At 41.7% G+C, this 13865-nt stretch overlaps 1 protein-coding gene across 1 annotated transcript in view; it reads left to right on the top strand.

Annotated features, from left to right (window-relative positions):
- LOC139411624 (protocadherin-15-like) overlaps positions 1-13865 on the top strand; it is a 269777-nt gene that overhangs the window by 113874 nt on the left and 142038 nt on the right. Inside the window, exons 10-13 of the mRNA XM_071158218.1 lie at positions 65-173; positions 333-445; positions 9439-9645; positions 13102-13236. Coding sequence (XP_071014319.1) covers positions 65-173; positions 333-445; positions 9439-9645; positions 13102-13236 — 564 coding nt within the window. The remainder of the gene's footprint in view (positions 1-64; positions 174-332; positions 446-9438; positions 9646-13101; positions 13237-13865) is intronic.

Here is a 13865-nt window from a genome sequence, read left to right on the forward strand (position 1 = left end):
ACAAACTACTAACACAGTTAATTGGTTACTGACTCCCCCCTCTTCCTTCCTCCCTCCTTTTCAGAGTGAACTGAACCCATTGGGGGTGGCCCCGCCTATTCAAGCTGTGGACATGGACAGGAACATTCAGCCCCCGTCTAAAAGGCCAGGGATCCATTACTACATACTGGTTGGTAGGTTCCTCACAGAGCTACCAGTCACACACATGCATGTTTGCATGATCAGTTCCACTATTCCACTTTGATCCTTTAATCGCTAATGTCTTATCAATGGTCACCATTCATGCCCAAAAGCACAAAAACAGATGATTTGTGCATGTTGTTTTACTTAAGGCCAGCCCTCAAAGTACCCAGACTACTTCTCCCTGAACAAGACGACCGCAGAGCTCCTCCTCTTGAAACCAGTCAGCAGAGACCTGTACACCAAATTTACTCTCATCATCAAAGTAAGCAAACCCACCTTTAACCTGAAATCAAGGTGCAACATGTATCACACTATCAACCAGAGAATTTGGGTAAGCTTAGTCAGCCTTTAAGCCTGACAAAAGGCAACTAAACCAATACTTACAGAAGTGTCAGTAATCTAGGAACATGTGATAGGAATTGTTGCTGTAGCCTTCTTATGAATCCTGATCAGAACTAGGGATTACCTGTGGTGATGAACAGAGCCGACTATCATCCACCCACCAGAACCTCTCTCCATTTAAAACGGTAGCCCCTGAGCACTGATCAGGTTGCCAAGCACACAGAGAGGAGAGCAGAGGAAGGAGTGATCTCCACGCAGAGGAGAGGAGAGATTGATGATGTGTGAAAAGCATGTTTTGTGTCGCCAGGAGAGTTGTCTATGGTGCGATGTCAGGCTTATCTAGCTGAGTCACATGGAGATGGAACTGGTGCTGGGGGTATCAGCAGTATCGTGTCTTTGGCTATGCCGGATTAAGTGATATGACATGCTATTCTATAAAATAATTTATCCGTAATTAATATCACCCGATTGAGCTAATCATGTAAATGTAATTAACTAGAGAGTCGGGCACCACAAAATAATATTTATAGAACTGTTATCTTCCGAATAAACTCTTAAAGACCTAGTAATATTTTACATCAATAGCAGTCAATATCAATCGTCGTCTAAATTCAGTCTCATCTGAAAGTTGTAAATTATTTTATCTGCACGAACCCTGGCTAACAAGTTGAATCAGCAATACAAAATTGGGTTTAAATATTTATTTACTAAATACCTAACTAATCACACAGAATTACACATACACACAATTAATCATAACTTGATTACAAATTACGTCATAAAGGAAAACGTCCCTAGCGGGCGGAACAGATATGACAGCTTTTTACACAAACGAAAAGGGGCTGGGATTAGTGAAGGAGCGGGAAGACTGAGGAACAAAGGGAAGAAGCTGTGCTATTGTAAATACAGTATCGTATGCATTCTAAATTACCGCCCATTTGGAAAAGGAAAATGCAATAAATATTTACTCTGAGCTGCGCTTCAGTAGGTTGGTGGTAGATGGAAGGCCGTGTTGCCAAACCGAGTCCTTTGTCCTTTGAAGAATGTCTCTGGTGGTCAATTGGATACGTTGTAGTAACATTGTTGTGTGGTAGACGGCATACTCTGTCTGTTCCTTCCTAACCTCCGTCTGCAGCTGCGGTTGCTAACTCAACGACTAGGAGGTAGCACTTCTGTAGTGAATAAGAGTTCAAAGTTCATACCATTCGCAAACCAAAGCTCACGCTGATGTTGGCTTCATTCTGTAGTTATTATCTGAAGCATTCTGAACCATTCTGACATAGGACCGTCGTCCTACATCCATGGAACAGGAAGTTATGTTGTCGTCAAGGGCTTATATAGGAAGGGAGAGGAGGGCGTGTTTGAAAAGTTGTATAGCCCATGTCCCTTCACAGGGCAGGCCACTGATTGAGCAGCCTTATCTTATGAAAACCCAAATCTCACATTTTAGAAGCTAAAATCACATTTCATCCCATCACAAATAATTTCATATTCAAACATTTAAATTGAACAATAATTCCATGTAAATCCGATAACTCTGATGTGTTGAGTTTATGTAATCTTCTCATTGATGAGAATGTCTCAGATGACAACCGAACTGACATCATATTCATTAAGTACCACCGCATATGTTCAATTGGTCGCATTACCAGAATATAGTTAATTTCCCCCCACATTCTGATGTTCCCCAAATCTCTATGTTAACCAAGGGTTTTGGCAAATGTAACCTCAGTAGGGTAGAGAGAGAAAAAAGGGGGGAAGAGGTATTTATGACTGTCATAAACCTATCCCCCAGGCCAACGTCATGACAGCAGGGAAGAAGATAGAGAATTATAGGTTGGTATCTGGAGACTGCTCTTTAGGTTGGCTATCAGATACTGCTTTACAAATATGCCTACTGCCATTGAAATACATTGAGATCTTATACATCGAGATACCTGGAGGAGAGAAAATAGTATAACATTGTTGTATTTTATTGTCACTTGTTGTAGAATGTTCAGCACCAAGGACATGTTGCACCAATGTTATCATTGATTCTGATGTCTCATTGGAAAAAGCCATTTTCTCTCAGAGGGTGGCTAGGACAAAAGTGAAAAATAAAGATGAGTGAGATGAATGGATGGGGAAAGAGGAGGAGACAATAATAGTCAGATCAATACAGAGGAAGGGGAAAGAAAAAAATAACAAGAGAAATAGAGAGAGAGAGGGGATTGAGGGGGGGGGGGGGCAATGAAGATTGAGTGATAAACAGTGACTGTAGGTGGCAGAGAGTTTCCTGCAGCCTGGTGTGTTCTAGCAACGGAACACAGGTAATTTACCACTGCCTCCCAGAAACAGGGACATTACTAAAGAGACAAACCACAAGGGAACATACTTCATCATCCTTTTCCCTCCTACCCTCTCTCTATCTGCCTAACGCTTTCACTCGCTGCCTCTCTCTCTCCCCATCTCCTCCTTCTAAAAGCATTTTCCCTCCGGTGTTCCTGAGAGTAGATTAGATCCTAGGGAGAAACCACAGGGTAGAAGTGGGTGGTGGGTCGATGGTTGTCCAATCTCATCAGTCTGAGATGGGCAGGAGGTGGGGTTGGTCACAGGAGATGGACACAGTGAAGATGTACAGATAAATTGGTGGTGGTAGACATGGAAGGAGTGCTCTTCAAGCTGGGCAGCAGGAATATATGAGAAAGATGGACAGATGAGGCTGCACACCAAAAGTGAAAGTTGGAAAGCAAGCAATGAGCAGGGGAATATTTTATTTTATACTCCAATATACTTGCAATAGATTCTATTCAATTCTATAGATTCTATGCACAGGTACTCTGACCTTAAAAAGAAACAGAGAGGTTTACATCTAATTGGCGACTTTTCATTAAAATATTTTAAAATCAGCATAAAGAAGATATGTGAATTTTTCCACCAGTGGTGTGTTTCCACTGAACGACCTTGTGAATAAAAATCAGTGTGTGATGACGTAGTACACACAAAATGTACTTTTTCGCTTAAGTTTTCATGTACCGAATAAAAATCTAAAGTTCAATGTGTCCATCACATTTTAAACCGATCGTTTTGTCACAAAAACTGTTGCGTTAATAAATAGCAAATGTGCCTACTTTGGTCTTGGCATGTACGCTCTAGCCAACAGCTCGGGTATATACTGTACAGTGCGGGTAGGCTGTGCGGGTTGGCTAGTCTACATGATGAGATTATTACTGATAAGAGCAAGAATATTTTCAGTTGTCAAACGACACTCAAGCATCAACTCACCAGAATTAGACCCTCAATATTTATTGGAAAGGAGCATCAAGAAAGAAGCACTTTCACCACCCAAAAAGATAACACCATGTCGAACGAACGAATGATGTCGGCATTTATAAAGTTATACTGAAACTTCCTGTTTCCATCACAGCAGTTGTGATTTTTTTCATACGGTATGACTTTACTCGCACAAAAACGGTGGATGGAAACGTAGTTACTGTGATCTCTTATTTGGATCTTCAGACTACAGAAAATCTACAGTACATACTAGCGTGGTGGGTCAGTAGGTTCCCTCTGCTAGCATGATGGCATCATAGTATTCAGGGCACCTCTCTGCCTTCCCTCCTCCCTTCCTCTACGCCTCTCATCCTCGCCTCCTCGCCAGGTTCACTTGCAATGAAACAACATTTGTGTAGGAACTGCCTTAGATCAAGTAATTGTGTAATATATTTTTGAGGAATTATGGTGGTCTGACTGTATGACTGCACACAAGAGAGAGGGTAGGAGGGAAAAGGATGATGAAGTATGTTCCCTTGTGGTTTGTCTCTTTAGTAATGTCCCTGTTTCTGGGAGGCAGTGGTAATGCTAGGATATAGTTTCACACGCGTGTTAGGTTACAGTGTGACTATCACTAAAAGCTCATGTGATACTTGGCTGAAGCGACATGCAAATTGATGCGTGCTAATGTGGCATGTTACTGTAGTAATTTCCCCCCACCAACTGTGCTGCAATAAATGCAAAAACAATGGAAGCAACATGTACGCCCCTGTGTTTGTTTCACATAGATTGGTTACAGTATCGTATTATCCACTGTCCATTACACAAGACACCGACATGGTTTGTTGAGTACAACAAAAAAAATGTTGAGTACAAATGTGTGTACACAGTACAATTAAATTAAGACGGTTATTTATGTCCCCCCAGAAAGACAATGTTTTGAACATGTCCTGGTCTTTGTCAGAACTTTCTAATAGGGTGTTGAATGGTGCATTGAATGTGCACACAGTTTTATGATTGCCTCAAGCAAATACGAATGCTGACATTTAGATTACGTGTCTGATTGCTGTGAATGCTTGTCAATAGCTAGGTTTAACATCAAAGATCCACATTACAAAATTACATGATTTGGATGCACTCATCCATTGAACTGGTTTTCACGGTGAGCAGCCTGAGAAGGCACATTTTTAAGAGAGCTACTAGGGGTGCAGGTGTTTGCTTCAGCCCAGCTCAAACACACTCAGTAGCAGTGCGTTGGTAAAATCACTGAGGAAGCCACCATGATATACAATAAGGCCGTGACAACAAAAAGATAAATCAGGCCTACCAACGTTGTGTCGTCGGAAAACTTAATGATGGTGTTGGAGTCTTTCATTCAGTCATTCAGAAAACGTTTAATGTCTTCAGTAGTGGAATACATTTAACAACACATCACATAACCAGAGAGCCGCATCGGTCCGGTGAAGTCTGCACATATTGCACGTAACAAACAGTTCATATTTCCAACAGTTTACTACACAGCTACTGATTTAGAAACACAGCGAGTTACCCCAAGTCAGCACAGAGAAAACAGGAGCACTTTCTCAGCTATTCCAGCAGCATTTCAACTTAAACAATTCAACATCATCAAATCAAGATACCACAAACAATTTAGTCCAATCAACGTTGCTAAATATCATGTGGCTGTCCATGGTGCTGATTAGATTTCTGTGCGTGTGTGAGTCAAATCAAATCAAATTTTATTTGTCACATGCGCCAAATTCACTGCAGCCCCGTTGACGAGAATGGGGGCGGGCTCAGTCCTCCTTTTCCTGGAGACCACGATCATCTCCTTTGTCTTGATCACATTGAGGGAGAGGTTGTTGTCCTGGCACCACACTTCCAGGTCTCTGACCTCCTCTCTATAGGCTGTCTCATTTATCAGGCCTACCAACGTTGTGTCGTCGGAAAACTTAATGATGGTGTTGGAGTCGTGCTTGGACAAATTCTGATTCAGAAAACGTTTAATGTCTTCAGAGAGGCCATTCATCTTGCAGCAGTCATAAAACATGTCACATCTAAAAATGAAAAATAAATAGCAAAGGACCTTTACAAACAAATAGGCATGGTAAGTGCAGTTGCACAATGTTGCACAATTGCATTCGGAATAAAAGAGTACTTGGACCTATTTTTTTAACCTTAGGTAGTCTGTACCTGAGGCCAGAGGGAAGGAGCTGGAATTATTTTATTTGCCTTATGAAGGGCTCTGGGTGAACAGGGAGTACAGGAGGGGACTAAGCACGCACCCCTGGGGGTCCCTGTGTTGAGGATCAGCGTGGCAGATGTGTTGTTGCCTACCCTTATCACCTGGGGGCGGCCCGTCAGGAAGTCCAGGATCCAGTTGCAGAGGGAGGTGTTTAGTCCCAGGCTTCTTAGCTTAGTGATGAGCTTTGTGGGCACTATGGTGTTGAACACTGTGGTATACTCCTCAATGCCATCGGATGTGTCTCGGAACATATTCCAGTCTGTGTTAGCAAAACAATCCTGTAGCTTAGCGTCTGCGTCATCTGACCACTTCCGTATTAAGCGAGTCACTGGCACTTCCTGCGTTAGTTTTTGCTTATAAGTAGGAATCGGGAAGATGGAATTATGGTTAGATTTGCTAAATAGAGGTTGAGGGAGAGCTTTGTACGCGTCTCTGTGTGTGGAGTAAATGTGGTCTAGTGATTTATTTTCCTCTTATTGCACATGTGACATGCTGGTAGAAATTAGAAAGTTCCCCTGCATTAAATTCCCCAGCCACTTGGAGAGCCGCCTCTGTGTAACGGATGTGATACGGCTAGCTTAGTTAGCGGTGGTGCGCACTAAATAGCGTTTCATTCGGGGATGTCACTTGCTCTGAGACCTTGAAGTACTAGTTCCCCTTGCTCTGCAAGGGCCGCGACTTTTGTGGAGCAATGGGTAACGATGCTTCGAGGGGTGACTGTTGTTGATGTGTGCAGAGGGTCCCTGGTTCGCGCCCGGATATGGGCGGATAAGTTATACTGTTACATCTGGATGAGCATTTTCTTGTTTGCTTATGGCTTTATACAGCTCGTTGAGTGTGGTCTTAGTGCCAGCATCGGTTTGTGGTGGTAAATAGACAGCTACAAAAAATTTAGATGAAAACTCTCTAGGTAAATAGTATGGTATGCAGCTTATCATGAGATACTCTACCTCAGGCAAGCAAAACCTTGAGACTTCCTTAATATTTGATTTTGCGCACCAGCTGCTATTGACCCCTTGTCTTACCGGAGGCAGCTGTTCTCTTTCTGATGCATGGAAAAACCAGCCAACTGTATATTATCCATATCCTCTTTCAGCCACGACTCTGTGAAACATGTCCCATTGGTAGGATAGTTTTGAATGGAGCTCATCCAGTTTATTCTCCAATGATTGCACGTGGCCAATAGGACGGATGGTGGAGACTGGTTACCCACTCCCCGTCAAATTCTCACAAGGCATTCCGACCTGTGTCCCCTGTACTGGTGTCTTCATGTGAATGACGGGGATTTGGACCTGGTTAGGTAAATCCTTCGCGTCCTACTCATTAAATAAAACATCTGTCTTTAGTTCGAGGTGAGTAATCACTGTTCTGATATCCAGAAGCTCTTTCTGGTTATAAGAGTCGGTGGCAGAAACGTGATGTACAAAATAAGTTACAAAGAACGTGAAAAAACACACAAAATAGCACAATTGGTTAGGATCCCGTAAAACGTCAGCCATCTTCTCTCGCGCCATTCTTGTGAGCCTACTTCATGTGTGGAAGTAGAAAAAACATGTTAACTCACCCAGACTAGATGAACATCAATGTCATCCTCCTATAGTACACATTTTTTGTTTTTGTTGTCCTAGACTGTAGGCTACCAGGATAAAATGCTTGCTAGCCTTACTATCTCGCATGGGCAACAAGGAACCAGCTAAATTGGCTAGCTAGTTAACTTGAGCATACTACATCTAGACTTCAATCGTCTCAGGCCAGTGGCACAATGTATGAATTTATGGTCAGATCAGAAACTCAGTAATAATCATTGTCCTGTACGGAACCTCAAGTTCAAATCCATATCTCCATCCATGGCTTAGGAAAGGGTCGATTTTAGCTAGCTAGCTACTGCAGGACAATAACAGAAGTGGACCAGAAATATATATACAAATTCAGAAAAATACATTTGACTTTTGATGTGATTTGATTGGTGTGAAGCCAAATCCAAACTGGCCTCCCTTGAGGGGTGGTTTTGCTACGCCAGTATCATCCGGAGTTGAGCTCAACTAAAAATGTTCATCATGGGAGGCAAAATACTCGCTGGCATCAATCAATCAAATGCTACATGTGGCAACATGTCATACTCTCTTTGGCCAGACAGCATCAGATACATGCGCTACACATGCTGAGACAGATGGGTATTGTTTTCCTCGCTCAGATGATTCCTCCAGTGAGATAGATTCAGCCACTTTCGAATTTAAGGAAATTTATGAAAACACAGAGAGTCGAAAGATAAGTGGGGAAGCCTAGCTTTCCTTGACATCGATGAATGCATGCCACTGAACACACCTGATTCTACCAATCAGCTGTTCATCAGGACCTTGATTAGCTTTAATCGGGTGTGTTAGAATAGGGCTGGAACAAACGCCTGCACACAGGAAGAGGGTTGGCCAACCCTGATATAAACAATAAAGTCTGTGGTATCATTCAAAACAGAAACTGAACTGCTAGCTAACCATTTTAATTAGCGTCCATTCATCCCAGATTAAAGCATTTGTTTTAAGTTTCTTACCAATTACTGGAATCTAATTCAAAGTGGTTGTTTGATTAATTTGCGAATGATTTATGTAATTGAAATGACAGTCTTTCGGAAACAATGCTCTCTGCATTTCTATTCCCTCGGTAATCTGACGTTCAGAAGTTTGCATTTCAATTGTGACACTGAGTCCTTGTAAATGGTGTAATATCTGGCATTCAAATGTGTTTAGCTTTGTTTACTGATCTGCAACAGGTATTACAAAAATAGTCAGTCTGTCATAATAATCTTATGATTGTATGTTCCATGTATGTTGTAAGTTGCATATCAGTACATGTTACAGTGAGGTTCAAATCAAATCAAAGTTTATTTGTCACGTGCGCCGAATACAACAGGTCACCTTTCACCTTACAGTGAAATGCTTACTTACAGGCTCTAACCAAAAGTGTGAAAAAAAGGTGTGTGTGTGTGTGTGTGTAGGTAAGTAAAGAAATAAAACAACAGTAAAAAGACATTTGAAAATAACAGTAGCAAGGCTATATACAGACACTGGTTAGTCAGGCTTATTGAGGTAGTATGTACATGTAGGTATCGGTAAAGTGACTATGCATACAGCTGTATATGATGAACAGAGAGTGGCAGTAGTGTAAAAAGAAGGGTTTGCGGGTGGTGGGACACAATGCAGATAGCCCGGTTAGCCAATGTGCGGGAGCACTGGTTGGTCGGCCCAATTGAGGTAGTATGTACATGAATGTATGGTTAAAGTGACTATGGGTAAAAGCCTTTTTGTCCTAGACTTGGCACTCCGGTACCGCTTGCCATGCAGTAGTAGAGACTGGGGTGGCTGAGGTCTTTGACAATTTTTAGGGTTCATAATAAATATACACGTTTCTGCTTCTTTTAGGCTGAGCAGGACAATGGCCACCCACTCCCAGCATACGCTGAACTGATCATTGATGTCCTGGATGAGAACAACCAGGCTCCGTACTTCCAGTTCCAGTCCTACCAAGGCTACGTCAGCGAGTCCTCCCCAGTAGGCACCACCATCTCTGCCAGCTCCAACCTCACTGCCCCCTTGGGCATAATCGCCCTGGACAAAGACATTGAAGAGGTATTGGGGATGTCTGCATGCACACACACAAGTGCACACTCTCACAAGCACAAGGATGTCACTTAGAGTGCCTTGCGAAAGTATTCGGCCCCCTTGAACTTTGCGACCTTTTGCCACATTTCAGGCTTCAAACATAAAGATATAAAACTGTATTTTTTTGTGAAGAATCAACAACAAGTGGGACACAATCATGAAGTGGAACGACATTTATTGGATATTTCAAACTTTTTTAACAAATCAAAAACTGAAAAATTGGGCGTGCAAAATTATTCAGCCCCTTTACTTTCAGTGCAGCAAACTCTCTCCAGAAGTTCAGTGAGGATCTCTGAATGATCCAATGTTGACCTAAATTACTAATGATGATAAATACAATCCACCTGTGTGTAATCAAGTCTCCGTATAAATGCACCTGCACTGTGATAGTCTCAGAGGTCCGTTAAAAGCGCAGAGAGCATCATGAAGAACAAGGAACACACCAGGCAGGTCCGAGATACTGTTGTGAAGAAGTTTAAAGCCGGATTTGGATACAAAAATATTTCCCAAGCTTTAAACATCCCAAGGAGCACTGTGCAAGCGATAATATTGAAATGGAAGGAGTATCAGACCACTGCAAATCTACCAAGACCTGGCCGTCCCTCTAAACTTTCAGCTCATACAAGGAGAAGACTGATCAGAGATGCAGCCAAGAGGCCCATGATCACTCTGGATGAACTGCAGAGATCTACAGCTGAGGTGGGAGACTCTGTCCATAGGACAACAATCAGTTGTATATTGCACAAATCTGGCCTTTATGGAAGAGTGGCAAGAAGAAAGCCATTTCTTAAAGATATCCATAAAAAGTGTTGTTTAAAGTTTGCCACAAGCCACCTGGGAGACACACCAAACATGTGGAAGAAGGTGCTCTGGTCAGATGAAACCAAAATTGAACTTTTTGGCAACAATGCAAAACGTTATGTTTGGCGTAAAAGCAACACAGCTCATCACCCTGAACACACCATCCACCCTGTCAAACATGGTGGTGGCGGCATCATGATTTGGGCCTGTTTTTCTTCAGCAGGGACAGGGAAGATGGTTAAAATTGATGGGAAGATGGATGGAGCCAAATACAGGACCATTCTGGAAGAAAACCTGATGGAGTCTGCAAAAGACCTGAGACTGGGACGGAGATTTGTATTCCAACAAGACAATGATCCAAAACATAAAGCAAAATCTACAATGGAATGGTTCAAAAATAAACATATCCAGGTGTTAGAATGGCCAAGTCAAAGTCCAGACCTGAATCCAATCGAGAATCTGTGGAAAGAACTGAAAACTGCTGTTCACAAATGCTCTCCATCCAACCTCACTGAGCTCAAGCTGTTTTGCAAGGAGGAATGGGAAAAAAATTAAGTATCTCGATGTGCAAAACTGATAGAGACATACCCCAAGCGACTTACAGCTGTAATCGCAGCAAAAGGTGGCGCTACAAAGTATTAACTTAAGGGGGCTGAATAATTTTGCACGCCCAATTTTTCAGTTTTTGATTTGTTAAAAAAGTTTGAAATATCCAATAAATGTCGTTCCACTTCATGATTGTGTCCCACTTGTTGTTGATTCTTCACAAAAAAATACAGTTTTATATCTTTATGTTTGAAGCCTGAAATGTGGCAAAAGGTCGCAAAGTTCAAGGTGGCCGAATACTTTCGCAAGGCACTGTATGAACCTGCAAATACACAATACTATGAATGCACGCACAAGTACATACACAGACAGCGCACACAAATACACACAAGAATTAGCTGGCATGGCTACACACAAGAAACTAAATGTACATGTTAACCTTTTGAATGAATTTAATTTCATACAAAATACGAAGGCTTTTCAGACTAAATAATTTCATGAGTACATAAGACAATTAAGTATTTACATTTTATAGCATGTTTATGTTATTAAAATACTTCCAGAAGCCCATGCTAAGATGGGGAAACACTCTCCATCACACTGTATTATCATTGACGCTACTTTGTCTCTTTGTTGTAGCTGCTGCCTGGTCAAACACCTGTAGGTAAACGTGTGGTTTGTGATGCTGTTATGACTAAAAGTGTGCCTTTGGGTTTTACTCTACTGCATGGTCTGTGTTCAAACCTCTGGGCCAAGCTCTCTTTCAGGTTTTTCAGATGTGTGACTCAGTTTTCCCTTCCAATTATCAATTTCTTCATACACAAATGTCTAATGTTTTTGTGTTTTGCCGTGTGTGTCTATTGTTCTAGTCAAGTAAAAAAAAAAAAAATGTTATTAGTGGGTAAATACACAGATCGCACCAATACATTTAGTACATTCAGTGTGTGTGTGTGTGTGTGTGTGTGTGTGTGTGTGTGTGTGTTTGTTGTTGAGGTGATGATTCTGAAAAGCACAACATTTCAAACAGGCGCTGACAGGAGTGGGTTTTCTAAGCGCCTCAACTGCATTTAAATGGTTGAAATCACACATTGAGACAGGCTGCCTACACACCAGGAGACACTCCGAACACAGATGCACATCAGCGTTCGCCCCCACTCTGTTTGTGCTTTTGTCACCAGGATATTTCTCTTTATGTTGATGATGTTGAAAATATTGTTTTATTCCATTTCCTCAGATGGCACCTAACACAATAACTCCTCAACAGAGATTTCTCCAACTCACTTTCCCTCTGTATCATTTCTTACTGTCTCTCTTTCTCTGTGTTTGTCTGTCTGTAACTTTCTATCTCTCGCTCTCTTGCACTCTCTCCCTCTCAGCAGGGTGAGATTAAGACATCAAAGTGCAGCTCTAAAACAGATCAATGAGCAAAGCAGTGTGAATGTTTAGCAGACAGGCAGGCCTCATTGACAGACCTGAATCTCCATAACAACCCAAACCTGCTTAAATCTCCCTTGTGCCAACATAACCCAGAGAAGAAAACCATTTTTGGGGAAAGTTGTAAAACAGTATTGAAATGTTTTTATATATGGTCCTCACTTTTAGACCAAATTACTCCGTACTCCATTTTATATTTATATTTAAAGATCGCATATGAGTTTGTTATTGAGACACATGAACTTTCACCTTCAAGAATGCATTTTTTTAATGAAAAAAATATTTTCTACTTTCAAACGTATTGAACAGTAGGCCGGCATAAGCATAGGTTTCTGTAAATCGATCATATGCTGTAGCTTGTTGCCAGAGCCGCAATGAAAGACCTACTGTACAATTGTAGTGTGCTTTATAGGGGGTATAAAATTACATGATTTCTTAGAATTCCTTCAAGGCCTTCTCCTGTTCTCAGTACTATGTTCTCAATACTATGTTGTCTTTGTCAGCAGTCATTTACCACTCAGACATGTTTTGGCTTGTTCTGTCTCTCACTATAGTTTTTTCCTCAGTGACACAGCTGCAGATTTGAGTAAGGTCTTGTCTCCATGGTAACCCTCTTCTCTCCAATGTCTTTACTTTTTGAAGAGCAAAGACCCTCTGGTGACGGTGACTCTGGATGACTTCAGCACCAGCTTTGCCATAACCCCGACCGGGATCACCCGCTACCTCCGACTGCTCAAACCTGTGGACAGAGAGAAGCAGATGACCTACACCTTCACGGTACGCCTCGTTCCAACGACATCCACATATATTACCAAATAACACCCACCACTCTAATAAAGTATATGGGAGGAAACAGCACCCACTTCTAAAATATATAACAGCTTGGTTTAGGCTGTATGATATGACTTGACGTAACCACACTGCCTACGGAAACAATTTTTTTTCAACTCAGTCAATACAATTGAACTTAACTTACGTTGTAGCAGTTTGATTTATCTATGCCTCTATTGAAGAGATTAAATGACTTGGCAAGGCACGTTACTACTTTACACCTTTATTATCATATGTATTTATTCTGGATCAGCTGTTTACTGACTTACAGTAGCTTTCCAAAATCCAACCAATACCAGATGAAGCCCTTTCCTTCTGGACAGGAACACACTGCAACTGTTGGCTCCTGCTGTATTTTGACACACAGTGCTCTCCAGCATATTCACAATGAAGGGATTTTATCTTACATTATTCAGAGACTTAATTGTGTTCTCTGTATTGATGGCATGCAATTACATACATAGTCCTACTGTTCTCTTTAACATTAAGACCCTAAGTAGTCTCTAAAGAGCCTCTGGTGCTTTAAGCATCTACATGTGTGTACTCTCCCTCTGGGATGGTTACATATCAGAAAG

Source organism: Oncorhynchus clarkii, chromosome 1 (genome assembly GCF_045791955.1).
Source record: "Oncorhynchus clarkii lewisi isolate Uvic-CL-2024 chromosome 1, UVic_Ocla_1.0, whole genome shotgun sequence".
In the NCBI taxonomy this organism is placed as follows: Eukaryota; Metazoa; Chordata; class Actinopteri; order Salmoniformes; family Salmonidae; genus Oncorhynchus; species Oncorhynchus clarkii.